The sequence below is a fragment of the Labeo rohita genome, chromosome 9 (genome assembly GCF_022985175.1).
Source record: "Labeo rohita strain BAU-BD-2019 chromosome 9, IGBB_LRoh.1.0, whole genome shotgun sequence".
NCBI classification, from domain to species: domain Eukaryota; kingdom Metazoa; phylum Chordata; class Actinopteri; order Cypriniformes; family Cyprinidae; genus Labeo; species Labeo rohita.
This window is the reverse complement of record NC_066877.1, coordinates 33,206,852-33,221,953: the sequence shown is the minus strand read 5'-3', so window position 1 is coordinate 33,221,953 and position 15,102 is coordinate 33,206,852. Positions and strand designations below refer to the sequence as shown.

At 34.1% G+C, this 15,102-nt stretch overlaps 1 protein-coding gene across 1 annotated transcript in view; it reads left to right on the top strand.

The window, feature by feature from the left end:
- The first annotated feature begins 996 nt into the window (after positions 1–996).
- Positions 997–15,102, top strand: part of scn1laa (sodium channel, voltage-gated, type I-like, alpha) — a 65,336-nt gene continuing 51,230 nt past the window's right edge. Inside the window, exons 1-3 of the mRNA XM_051119210.1 lie at positions 997–1,206; positions 13,319–13,638; positions 14,825–14,943. Of these exons, the coding sequence (XP_050975167.1) occupies positions 13,372–13,638; positions 14,825–14,943 (386 nt within the window). The 5' untranslated portion in view covers positions 997–1,206; positions 13,319–13,371. The remainder of the gene's footprint in view (positions 1,207–13,318; positions 13,639–14,824; positions 14,944–15,102) is intronic.

Below are 15,102 nucleotides of genomic sequence, written 5' to 3'. Positions count from 1 at the left end.
TTTTATTTTATTTTATTTTATTTTATTTTATTTTATTTTATTTTATGTTTTCTTTCTTTCTGACTGACTAACAGAAATGTTTTTATTAATAAATCTAAAACTGTTAATGTGATGTTTAACACACTAGGTGGCGCCATGAGGCTTCACAGTCCTCGTCTAAACTTTTACTGAAGTTTTGAGCTAATAATGTGCGCTGGAAGATACTGGAAAATGATTAAACCTACACAGTTGCTTTACTGAACTATGACGTTGTTATGAACTCAATTCAAAAAAGTTTGTAGTAAGTTACACAAAGGTCTATTAATATATACATTGTGCAAGGATGAATTTAAAGTACATTCTTATAATATTTAAACTACACGGTGCTTCATATGAATAAATTTCATTTATTTACTATATCATGGTAACCGCGTTGATATTTTAGTACTGATGTTTTATTACAGAAAACATATGATAATGTGACAAACCTGTCTTTGAATTTGTCTTGTTACCTCAAGTCTTTTTGAAAATACACTGTCAACTAAAATCTAGCAGTTTACATAGAGAGAAAATAAAGAAAACATACTATTTTATTTTATTCCACTCTATTTTGTTTTTGTCAAAATGTGCGTATTATAAGTTAAAGACAAGGGGTGGGGCAAACAAATCGTCATTATAACAAAACAAATTGCAAAATTAAATCAAAGTGAAAACGACATGACGTGAAGTCATCGTCACGTCTTAGTCTTTTTGGCGTCAGCGTCTGTCAAGTTCTGAAAATTTAGAACTCCTACTATGTCGAAGGTCAAGGTTCTAACATTCATGAGCAGACGTTCTCCATTGGACGGTTAAGATGCAACGTCACCACATTCTAATTACTATTAATAAGGTTATTAAACGAAGGCGGACAAGACAACGTTGGCATGGCGTACTTAATATTCATAAGCCCATCCTCAGGCATAGTAGGATTGGTGATTTCGCTCTGGGTCTAATGATTAACCGGAAGCGCTCATCTCTGTGATCTCAGGCACTTCGCTCTTTTTGATCACAGTCTTCTGCGATTTTTTTTCTCGCCGAAAATCCCTTGGAGTTTACTTACTTGGGTAAAGTTGGCCACACTGTATGTTTTCCTCCACCTTGGATGACTGAATCAAGTTTTGCTCCTGGACGCTGAGGATTAATTTTCCCCTCATGTTGGCAGATATTCCCTGATTTTGCTGGAAGATGGTGAGTGGATCATAAAGTGGTGATGAAGGCAATAAAAATGCTTTGGGTTATAATTAAATTCAAATAACAAGACCATGTCTGGTGCATAAAAGAGTTATGTTTAACCAGGAAATCTGAGGTATAGTCTTGATTGTTATTATACAGTAGCAGAAGTTATTAGCATGCTTTGTTTTTAGATTATTTTCCCATTCAGTTGACAGCTTGCTTGTTTTATTTTTATTTTTTTTTCAGTGATTCAAATAGTTTAGTAGTCTGTGATAGGCTACTTTTCTGTTTCTGTATTGCATACAGTAAGTCATTGTTGTATGTCATAACAGCATCGGATGCAAAAGAAAAAAGTTATTTACATATCTGTACATTGATTGATTTGTTTGGTTTTCCGACATCCATTTATAAATGTCAGCACTGGTCTAGACTGCGCCACAGGTTTTGTGCTTTAATTTACCGTAATACGTTTAATGCATTTGATTAGTGCGATGTTAAATCGCTTATGATCTTGAAAATAAGCGATCATCTTCTTGTTTTTATTTTTCCGCCGTGGTTTTTTTTTTAAAGACATGTCAACTGTCCTAACCCTGGTTGACGCCCTGGAAATCCACTTTTCCAGTGATTGATTCTTGAATCTGTGGTGGAAGAGATGATGCCACAGGATAAATATAGTTCATTCAGCTCGCACGAAGTTGTATTTTTTGTTTTAGACTGCTAAAGCGCGTTTAATTTGACTTTGGCAATGAACGACGTCAGTTCGATTCGGAATCGGTTCTTTTGAACAGTTCATTCTAAATAGCTCACGTAATCGCTACGTTGTCGCTAACATACAATCGAGTTCAATGAAACCATATGAAAGCAATTTTATAGGTATAAATACATTTAAAAACAATAATAATGTTCTTTATAAATGGTATATTGTAACTCATGCTCAGTATGTTTTAGATCAGATTCGGCTCATACTAAAGAAAAACTCAAAACAATTCAAATAAAATCTATTTACATAAAATAAAATGTGTCTACATATTTTCCATCTACGCATGTTTTGTTAAATTATGTTATAAATAAAACAAATTGGTCATACAAGGCGTAAACAAACTTCTGGCCCATCAGTATTAAATTTTCTTAAATAGAAAAGGCTATTACTATCATTTCACTCACCGGTTTTAGACTTATTACAATTTGGATATAAATCGTTGATTTGTTGATTCGAAAACGACTCGTGAATTTCCGATTTGCGATTCCGATTAGTGAATCAGTTCATTAAAAAGATTCGATTCAAAAGAACGAATCGTTAGCGAATTGCATTGCTGCGATGCCTCAGCATAGGAAGTTTATTTAACGCATATGTGACCCTGGACCACAAAACCAGTCTTAAGTCGCTGGGGTGTGTTTGTAGCAATAGAATTATAAGAAATAAAATTATAGATTTTTCTTTTATGCCAAAAATTATTAGAAAATTAAGTGAAGATCATGTTTCATTAAGATATTTTGTAAAATTCCTGCTGTAAATACATTAAAAATTAATTTTTGATTAGTAATATGCATTAGTAAGAGCTTCATTTGAACAACTTTAAAGGTGATTTTCTCAGTATTTTGATTTTTTTGCACCCTCAGATTTCAGATTTTTAAATAGTTGTATCTCGACCGAATATTGTCCTATCCTAACAATGGAAAGCTTATTTATTCAGCTTTCAGATGATGTATAAAGCTCAGTTTCGAAAAATGGACCCTTATGACTGGTTTTGTGGTCCAGGGTCACATATAACGACAGTTTGATAGAGATTAAACAGTGGATATTTATGAAGAAAAGATTATAGAAGGATTTGATGACGAAAGAAATCGTTTATCGCGCGAGTGCATCGTAAACAACCAAAAACGCCTCATAAACCGCTTCATACAGATTAATTTTAATAAAAGAAGGCATGTTCTTCTGTTCCGCCCACCTCAGCTGAACACAACCGTCTAGAAGGCGCCCATTTAAATTAAATCAGGTAAGGTTATTTCTACACAGACAGCCAGACAATCATAATATGAAGGCTTTCTTTCTAGTTACATAAGATGAAAGAAATGGCGCTTCGACAGCTCGAGTAATTTATGATTTTTGTATGGAATAATACTGTCAGTCATAACGGCTAAATCTGGCGGAAGTTAGCAAAAGACTGTGACAACATGTCATTTTAATTCTGTAATTTGATATATTTAAGTCTTCAGTGTCCCTTCTTTCAGAAATAATTCTAATATGCTGATTTGCTGCTCAAGAAAAATTTATTATTATTATCAATGTTGAAAACAGTTGTGAGGCTTTTGTGGAAACCGTAATACATTTTTTTTAAAAAGTCTGGTGAATAGAAAGTTCTGACCTTTTTAAAAAGTTATTTTAAATAAAAAATATAACAATGCACAATTGAGATCAAAAGTACAGGATCTGCAAAATGTTAATTATTTTACCAAAATAACAGGGTTCATACAAAATGCATGTTGTTTTTTATTTAGTACTGACCTGAATAACATATTTCACATACAAGATGTTTACATATAGTCCACAAGAGAAAATAGTTAAATTTATAAAAATGACCGTTTAAAAGTTTACAAATGCTTGATTCTTAATACTGTGCTATTACCTGAATGATCCACAGCTGTGTTTTTTTGGTTTAGCGATAGTTGTTCATGAGTCCCCTGTTTGTCCTGACCACTTAAACTGCCTGCTGTGCTTAAAAAAATCCTTCAGGTCTCAAAAATTATTTGGTTTTTCAGCATTTTGGTGTATTTGAACTCTTTCCAGCAAGGACTGTATGATTTTGAGATCCATCTTTTTACACTGAGGACAGCTGAGGGGCTCATATGCAACTATTACAGAAGGTTCAAACACTCACTGATGCTCCAGAAGGAAAAACAATGCATTAAGAGCTAGGGGTGTAAACTTTTGAACAGAATGCCTAAATATCTTTTTTTTTTTCATGTCGTACTTCCCCTCAGAAGCTACAGAAGATACGTGCTTTCCAGTAGACTAAATAAGTAGAATTTACCCTGATCTTCAAATTCCAAAAGTTTTCATCCCCCAACTCTTAATGCATCGCTTTTTCTTCTGGAGCATCAGTGAGCGTTTGAACCTTCTGTAATAGTTGCATATGAGTCCCTCTGTTGTCCTCAGTGTGAATAGATGGATTTTAAAATCATACAGTAATTGTTGTAAATACATGAAAATGCTGAAAAACCAAAGAATTTGTGGGACCGGAAGGTTTTTCAGGAACAGCGATTGAAGATTGAAATAGTTGTTTTTCACTGATGATCAGTCTGTTCTCTTCTATTCACAAAGTATCAGTATTAAAAAGCATTATAATCTGACAGGAGGTATCAACGAATATGGGCTGTTAGATCCATTACCGAGCATGTGATTCAGAGGCGTTTCGCTAAGTGCTCTTGGAGGTTTTTGGTTTCACTCCAGCTTATATCCACACTTGGGAAACTTAATGTTTTTCCTCACAAGGCAATGGGAAACACTTGAAGTGCCTGACATGATGGCTCTGATTGAAACTCTTTGTGGTTGCGGCTTTACTTTTTGGTGAAAAAACGTAGTCTTTTTTGGACAGTGTGGTGACAAACAGAGAGGTGGGGAGTTTTGCATAATGTAAACCAAATTGTTAATTCAGACAGGAATGTCAACAGCCGCTCGCATTGCTTAGGATCATTTTCAGTACAAACCTTAGTTTTTCTTTCTGTTCTTGTGTGTATAAGTGCTCTCCTGACAAACAAACCAGGACTGTGTTCCAGCTTTAATTAGCTATTAAGCTCTAAATACTAATGAATCCTTTTTAAATCTTTACCAGTCTTTGCCAATATCCTTTTTTTATCCAAACCACTAGGTTTTACCCATTTGTCAGCAAGAAGTATTTAATAAGTTAAAATATAATAACATTTAGTATGATCAGATTTCATTTGATATATTTTAATAAGTACAGACCAGTATGTTGTTCCATGCTTACGTAAATATATCTATATTACGCTGAATGACAATGAAAATATTTTACCCATATTTTTATATTTTATTTTAACAAAAGTTATTTGAAAATTGAAGTAGACACTTTACTTGCATTTAATATTTTTTATTAAAAATATAAAATATTTATATAATATTTATAAGGCTGGCAAAAGATTAATTGCAATTAATCGCATACAAAATAAAAGTTGGAGTTTGCCTAATATATGTGTGTGTACTGTGTGTAATTATGTATATATAAATACACACAAATTAATGTATATATTTAACAGAAATATGTTATTTATGTACAAAATATTTTTTATATATAATATAAGTTCTATAAAAATTATAATAAATACATATACTTGTAAATATTTCTTAAATATATACATGAATGTGCTTGTATTTATATATACATAATAATTACACACAGTACACACATATATTAGGCAAACTCAAACTTTTATTTTGTATGTGATTAATGGTTTGCCAGCCCTAAATATTTATATAAGTTTTTTAAATATAAAATCACTTTTGTGAATTTTATTTGATGCAGACAGCAAAATGGGACTCTGTAAAATATATTTTATTTATCTGCTTTGTTAATATGTTTTGTATTATAATGTTGTGACTCTGAAACCCAAATTATATCATACAAGTGGTTCCATGATACTGTATCATACAAAAAAAAACTAATTTTAGTTTTATTGTATTATTTTTCATTTATGTAGACAATATAGTTTCAGTTATAATATCAGACAAGATAAGATTAATAATAATAATAAAAAGTCTTAACATTACAGTTTAATGTACAGATTGTTTTCTTTGTTTTTCTTGCTGCCCTGTCGAATTTCTGTTGATTTCTAGAATAGCACAATTTGAGAGCAGAGAAGCCTTCTACAGACTGATAAAGAGCAGATCAGCTGGCATTTGGTTTGCCGACCCCAGTGTCCGTTGTCAGGTGTATTTGTCTTCCAGAGGAGTCAATATGTCATGAGGAGAGATTAGAGGCTTTAAACGAGAGTCAGGTTGCTGTTGTCGATGGTAATCGTGTGATGAATATCATGTGTAATTTGTAGTAACCTCAGCCATCGTTTAGATGTTGACTCGTGGCTCTGTTTGAAGTTTATTTTGGCTCGTGTTTGGATGACCGGGCCTGTCAGTCAGCTACTCAACCTCTAATTAAAATGAATACAGAGTCTGCTGGGAGTACAGATGTGGTCAACAACCTGTTAATCTCTCAGAGGACACAATGTACTACCTGCAGATAATAATCTGGATTTATTACGTCTGTGGAGTGCTGCTGAAGATGGTGTCTGATGCAAACCCTTCTTGGCTGGGGTCTGGTGCGCCGGTTGACTTACAAACCTGTTGAAATCAAATTTAGATACAAAAATAAGATTTTAAAGGGAGACTGTGTTCTTAACTTTGTCAGACAGGTCTGTTTTAGACCTCTGGCGAAATCTTCAGAATCTGGCAAAACGTTGTCTATAATGTCTCTGTATTACGTAACAAAATATTAAAGCCACACAGATTTATTTAAGCAGCAAAACATTTCACTAAAAGATAAAACAAGACAAAATGTATTGTTATTTCATGCTTTTTTGGTGAACATTTAGCCATGTGCTTAGATTTGAGTTTTTCTAATGCAGTGAAATTTATACTTTTTAGTGTAAGCATGTCTGTATACTTTTTGGGAACAGTACAGTTGAAATCAAAAGTTTACATCTTGCAGAATCTGCAAAATGTTATTTATTTTACCAAAATAAGAGGGATCATACGAAATGCATGTTATTTTTTAATTTTAATACTGAAGGTTCAAACACTTACTGATGCTCCAGAAGGAAAATTGATGCAATAAGACTTATTGAAGATTAAAGTAAATTTAACTAATTTTGTCCTCTGGGAAAAATGTAACTTGTAATCTTCTGTAGCCTCTAAAGGGTAGTACTAAATGAAAAAAAAAAATATATATATATATTTAGGCAAAATAAGAAAAATACACATCTTCATTCTGTTCAAAAGTTTTCACCCCCCCAGCTCTTAATGCATGGCTTTTCCTTCTGGAGCATCAGTGAGCGTTTGAACCTTCTGTAACAGTTGAATAATGGTTGAATTTATAAAAATGACCTTGTTCAAAAGTTTACATACACTTTTTTGTGTATTTGAACCATTTCCATCAATGGCTGTATGATTCTGAGATCCATTTTTTCAGACTGAGGACAACTGAGGGACTCATATGCAACTATTACAGAAGGTGCAAACACTCACTGATGCTCCAGAAGGAAACACAATGCATTAAGAGCCGGGTGGTGAAAACTTTTGAACAGAATGAAGATGTGTACATTTTTTCTTATTTTGCCTAAATATTTATTATTTTATTTAGTACTGCCCTTCAGAAGCTACTTACATGTTTCCCAGACAAAATAAGTTAAATTTACCCTGAAAATCAAATTCAAAAGGTTTCCAGCATCAGTGAGTGTTTGAACCTTCTGTAATAGTTGTATATGAGCCCCTCAGTTGTCCTCAGTGTGACAAGATGGATCTCAAAATCATACAGTCATTATTTGAAAGTGTTCAAATACACAAACATGCTGGAAAACCAAACAATTTTTTGGGAACAATTATCACTAAACAAAAAAAAAAAAAAAACACAGTTGTGGATCATTCAGGTAACAACACAGTATTAAAAATCCATTGTATGTAAACTTTTGAACAGGGACATTTTTATAAATTCAACTATTATTTTCTCTTATGAACTATATGTAAACAACATTTATGTAAAATATCTTATTCAGGCCAGTGCTAAATAAAAAACAACATGCACTTTGTATAATCCCTCTTATTTTGGTTAAATAATTAACATTTTGCAGATTCTGCAAGGTGTATGTAAACATACTGTAAATAGCACAACAGCTGGGTTTTAAAAGTGGTAAATTTTGGGTAAATTTTTGATTGTTAATATTTTATCTGGTAAAAGAAATACATAAATATACACAAAATACATAAATTACTGGAGTAATCCAGTATTTATAAAGAAATGTCAAAATGACCATTTTTATCTGAAATTCGGATCCAAAATACAGCTACAGAAATATAGCAGCATCATTATATTATTTGTACACAGAGGTCTATTAGCAAAATCTGTTGATTCTATCAATCTCTGCTGCATTATATGCTAGTGGTGACCATTCAAAAATAGGAAAATGCACAATGGCCATTGACATATACTGTAAGATTGCTAAGGTCAACAGATTTTACTAATAGATGTGCTAATCTCGGTGTACAAATAACATAATGATGCTGCCATCTTTCTAAGGTAATTTTTAACCTCCTGCAATTTGGCTCAGCATTTTGACCCCACTACAAAATAGTGGATTACTCAGTAAATATGGGTAGTGGGTAGTGCACCGACATATCCCGCCTCGTGGACCCGATCCAACCTGTCTCATCTCCACTGTCCTTTCAAAGAAAAATGGGACAATGGCCATTAAAGTCGTTTAGTATACAGTCTTGTACTTTTGACTTTTCGTCCAGTTTTCAAATGTCTTTTTGCTTCAAATTAAAGTTTGTAATGTGATTCTCCTCAAAGTTTGGACTGGTTTGTGGCTTATAATGCTTTAACAAAGATCCCTAATGAATGGGAAAAATGCTTCCAGAACCAACACAGATTTGTCTTCACTATCTAAACGTGTAACATTCACTATATAGAGATTTATTGTTTGCTGTTCCATTTGATAGTGCTGCCTTTGCAAAGTCAAAACCGCTATTTCAGACATATCAAAACACTACAAAAATCAATAAATATGAACTAGATAATACAGCGGGTTGTAGTTTGTAGTAGGCTCACAGAGGTCCCAGGCTGTTTTTAGTCCCAGTGCATCCCTGCCGTTACTGAAAGCACACTAAAATTGAAAATGAATCATTTGTCAAAATGTCCCAAGTGATGTAGAGGGAGTATATTGGTTGAAATCGCAGTATCTTGCAAAGTGCCTTGAAATGGGTGATGATCACTGGTAAGCAGCTGCTCCTTATAGTATTTCCTTTGGAATAAAAGGAAAAAATAAAACTTTACTGTACAGTTCACACAAGATTTATGCATTGCTAATGCTTTTAGCCTAGTTGATATTGCTGACATATTTTTTTGTTGTTGGTGGTTGTTTGGCTAATCATACAATATTTACATTTGTATTACTAAAAATATGATGGTACCAGTAAGGGGTACACCTGTAATTGCACCTGAAAAATGAATTTTAAAAACGTGGCACGTTTATTTCCAGATGCCATTTACTTTCTTTTTTTTTAATCTAATAAAATGACATTTAGTGCAAGTGTCAAAAAACTTCACAGGAGCACAATTTTTTTCTTGATTAGACATAAAGTGCAGGGCTTGTTTCTTCAGTTGTTTTTATGCCATTTTTGACAAATTATTTGGAATTCTGCACAACTGATTTTAGTATATTGTATGAAACTCAACTGAAAGGTTGCGTTAACCAAAACAATTGGCATTAATTATAATTTAAATAGCTTTTTTGTCATTTTAACAGATAAATATATTGTATAGCATTTTCCAATACCGACTTTACAATCTTTTGCACAGAAATGGATACTAATAGGGATTGGAAGGAAAGAAAAATGGAGAGAATTAATTTTTAAAGGCTCCCGTAAAAATAGACCAGGAGAGAGACGTGAGTGAGGATTCGGGAAGATAAATGAGAGATTCCAAGTGGAATAATTCATGGGACTTTCTTCATTAAGTTGGGTGAGCAGATTGCAAGACAGAATGTGTCTGTTGTGCTTTTGTCTTTGTGAGAACATGCAGGATAAATCGAAAAAGGCCAAGAACTCGAAATCTCACATCTTACACTCTTAAAAATCCACAGAAAACCTTTAACATCCATAGAATCTTCCCCAAAAAGTTTTTTATAGTAGAAAAAGGTTCTTTAGATTATTCTTTATTGATTCTTTGGGGTTCTTCAATGGGATTGTGCTGCAAAAAATCCTTTTGAAACCTTAATTTTTAAGAATTTGAAACCCTTTCATTGCACAAAATGTTATTTTTAGAGAAAAAGGTTCTTTAGATTATTAGAATGTTCTTCATACCTAGAAAAATGTGACCAAAGACCACAAAACCCGTCATAAGTTGCATGGGTATATTTGTAGCAATAGCCAAAAATACATTGTATGAGTCAAAATTATCCATTTTTCTTTTATGCCAAAAATCATTAGGATATTATATAAAGATCATGTTCCTTGAAGATATTTTGTAAATTTCCTACTGTAAATATATCAAAATCTAATTTTTGATTAGTAATATGCATTGCTAAGAACTTAATTTGGACAACTTTGAAGATGATTTTCTCAATATTTAGATTTTTTTTTTTTTTGCACCCCAGATTCCAGTGTATCTCTGCCAAATATTGTTGTATCCTAACAAACCATACATCATTGGAAAGCTTATTTATTCATGATGCATAAATCTCAGTTTCAAAAAATTGACTCTTATGACTGGTTTTGTGGTCCAGGGTCACAAATGTTCTTTTAAGAACTTTTCACGGAAAGGTTCTTCCTGAAACCCAAAATGTTTATTCTATGGCCTCAATGCAAAAAACCCGTCAGGTAACTTTATGTGTAGATCCCAAGAGTTTTGTTTTTCATACTAAGCATATGTTTTGCTCATTTTTGACCATTGCTGTTTTCCAACTAGGATTCTGCATCCTTTTCTTTCCAGTGTGACTTGTGAAGTCTGATATCTCCAGGAAATGATGTCTCCTCTTAGTGACCGAAGACAAATTATGATATGGTAAATGCAATTAGGAAATGATATCTGATAACGATTCTTAGTATTACAGAGGAAATTCCCCAGGACCTCTGTCTGGCTGTGTTTTTCATGTGTGGCTCCACTGTTGTAGCAGGTTCTCCTGCCTGATTGAGCATGTGATCTTTGCCGGTTTGGTTCCTGGAGTGAAATGTGGTCTCCCCTCAACAAAGTGCAGAGTTGGCTTATCACTCTCGGGAGCTCTTATGTTGAGGGTTGTCCATTGAACACCTATTAGAAGAGTTTTTTCTAATAGTGAATCTTGCGTTTTAAATATGGATATTTTTCTTACAAAAACGCATCGATTCACTACAGGAGGCCTTTATTAACCCCCCGGAGCCGCGTGAGGCACTTTTTATTATGGATGGATGCACTTTATTAGACTTTATTAGACTCCGATTCCATTCGTCTGAAAGAAGCAAGTCAAATACACCTAGGATGCATGGATGGTGAGAAAACAATACACTGCAGTAGTGTTAAGTCCTATCCTCAGCCTGCGAGATCGCAGGTACGTGATATTATCGTGCTAATTTATTTAATTATTTTACATACTTAGTTTCATTGCCTGAAACCAGCTCCAGCATAAGACTAAAAGCAGCCTAACATTATCAAAAAACATCATCGCTTATCAGCCTAGCCTATTCTAGTGCAAGTTTATGCATTTTAAAAAACACTCACGTTATATGTGAAGCTGTCTACACTGTATGATGAATAAATCTCTTACCACACAGTGCACACGGCGCGTTACGGCTCTGACGCGGCAACCGGAGTAGATCACGACTTCGGCATGTGTTTTGACCCGCTGTACTGCACATGTCTGCAGCGCGTTACTGCTCTAAAGTGGCCACTTTAGTCAAAGCTTGTGTTTATACCCGCTGCACTGCATCGCTGAAGTTAGGCTAATCCCCCACCTCGCCGCTACACACCCCCCAACAATTCGAATTTCCATAGGCGGGATTTAATTTAATGATATTCTAATGGACCGCATTGTGACACCATTGCATGCAAAAAAACAAACGTAATCTAAAGGAGCCATTCGTTGTAGTTCTTGGAAAGACATTTTTTTTAAAACAAAATATCTCTCTTTGGAGTGGACTTTGAGATTTGTAACTTTGCATATCTTTTTAATGCCCAAATATACACCACTCACTGACTAAAGTTCAAAAAGTGAAAAAGCATAATAGCACCCCTTTAATAATACATAAAGACCTCAATGTCATTGTCACTGAAGGTCTGTGCATCAGAAAAGACGGCAGAGAATGGCATTTTTTGCTTAAGAAATAAAAGCACTGTTGCAAGTATTATTGCAGAACAGATCATTGTTATTAGGCTGTTTTGTTATTATTGGTAGTATACTGTAAATATTATTCTTATTTACTACTCATTTGAACCATTTTAACATTTTTATAAAATACTGTTATTACAATACAATATTATTTATTATGCTTTTTACACTATTACTATTCATAAAGTATATCATGGTCAAGATCTCATCTATTATATAAAGTAACACGTTTAATTTCACCAGAATATCTTTATTTATATAGCCTATATAATGCACACGCACAGGATTGTGCAAAATCGAAGGCAGTGAAGGATACATCTATGCTGCCTTCGAAATTTGATCAAAAGAAATTTGGATTCGGATGTTCCTTGATGCCTTCCTGCCTTGGAATGCTGCCTCCAAAGGCAGCATTTTAGAGCTTTCGGACGCAGCTATATACAGCGCAACTGCGCTCACGGCGACCCGAGTTCGATTCCCACCTCAAGGTCCTTTGCCAATCCCGCTCCCTTCTCTCTACCTAATACCTTCCTGTCATCTCTCCACTGTCCTATCTGAATAATAACGTAACAAAAGCCTAGAATATAACTTAAAAAAAAAAAAAAAAAAAAAAACGGACGTAAACAAATTTTAACCAATCAGAATCAAGGAACAGAACGTTTTAGAAACATGTTTAAACATGTATGAATCAAGATCTTTTAACGAGTAATCATGCAGCTCTAGAATGAGTATTTTCTGTGAATTAAACCCATGAGATATTGCTCGTACCATGCTCTAGTTGAATTACATAAACATGAGGTTTAAGCTTCTCTTTAAACTCGGGTGGGACTGCAAAGTATTTATTTGTCCAGCATACATAACCTGGTTCCTCGTGAGCTCTGTTGATAACTCTGATGGTTTTGAGTATGACAAGGCGTGTCCATCACTTATAGGATGCTTTTTGTCTTTGTGGTTCCGGAAGGATTTTATAGAAAGCTAACCATACAGTTACCGATCACATTTAATGACTCACTCTTTCTCTCTTTCTCTGTGGTTCTGCCAGTTGTTTCTCATGCAGACGTGTAGCGAATCACTCTGAAGGTTCAGGATGAGAAAATGGCGCAATCGTTTACTCCACCAGGACCTAAAAGTTTCCGTAAGTTCACCCGTGAATCTCTTAAGGCCATCGAGAGCCGGATCGCTGAGGAGAACGCTAGGAAGTCCAAGGATAAGCAGGAGAGAAATAAAGACGATGGATGTAGGAAGAAACCCAACAGCGGCCTGGAGGCCGGGAAGAGTCTGCCCTTCATATACGGAGACGTTCCCAGAGGACTGGTGTCCACGCCACTGGAGGACCTGGACCAGTTCTACAGCAATCAGACAGTGAGTTCGGATTTATATTTCTCAGCCATTCCATGAAATGTGTTGGGGGGGAAATAAGGAGATACCTAAATGAATTATTAATAAACTAGTTTTTTCTGAGCCAGTGTCGCAAACACGACGACCCTGACTCTCCATCTTCTCATTGGGCGTGCCTTTAGAGAGAAATGCATCTCTACGGAGTTTATAATGAAAGAGTTTTTGATTAGAATTTGTTTGTTTTAAAGTAGTAAAGTAATAATTTAAAACTTTCTATAAACATATTTATCCTGACTGTAAGGCAAGTATTCGCTGAGTTTCGTTTCATTTTGTGCAGCGCTCCTATTCAACGCCAAAACATCAGAAAGCGCATCTTGTTTGTTTTCTTTATTTTTACAAAAGCACAACATTTTGTTGATATTGTGAGTGCATGCAAATAATATTACACTCTTTATAGTTCCGGATGATATATTATGCTTACCTTTATTAGCAAAGATTGTGGCGTATTTAAATTTTTTTGCAAGTGATTGTGTTGGCGCCTTCGTGTCCTGCAAAGCACATTTAGCTTCCACTCTCCAACCAACGATTGTATGCGCATAATAGCGTGCATTTATCTAAGTTAAACGTTTAAAATAACATTGTGATATGCTTGAAGATTTTATTTTAGGCAAGTCGTGATGATTTGAGAAGGCAAAATTGCCTCTGGCCGCTTGGTCGTTACTTTAAACAGCAAAAACCTTAATTTAACAAACAAAAAATATATATATATATTTCAACACCGCGCCACCGACAGTAGTACCACTGCGGTGGAAAAATCTGCCACCGTCACAGCCCTAACTGCAAGGGGTCTAAAGCATCTACGTGAAAACTGGGATTCAAAATCGTATTTAAATCTTAGAAAAGTTGAAGAAGAAAGACATTATAAATGTTTCAAATAAAATTTGAAACATGTAAAATCAGTTGAATTAAAATAAAAAAATGGTCAATAATCAAATAGTTGAATTATATTATATAATTAATTATAATTATAATAATTATATATATTATATAATTTTATAATTAATTATGTAATTTAATTATATGTAATTATATATATATATATACACACACACATAATTTTATTTGTTTGTTTATTTTTTGATTTACATATTTTGCTGACTGTTTCGTCCACCTTTAATGCATTCATCTTTTTCATCTTCCTCTTGTTTAGACTTTTATAGTAGTGAACAAAAAAAAGACAATCAGCCGTTTCAACGCTGCTCCTGCCTTGTACATCTTCAGTCCCTTCAACCCTCTGAGGAGAATATCAATTAAGATTTTGGTACATTCATATCCTTCTCAGCTGCTGAATCATGCAGAAGGCGACTGTCTTGCTGTGATGGATGGCTCTTATGTTTTTACGGTTTAACCCAGCGGCTTTCAATTGGTAGTTTGCGACCCAAAAATGAGTGATTGATTTGGTAATAAATGGACATAATTAAATGAAAA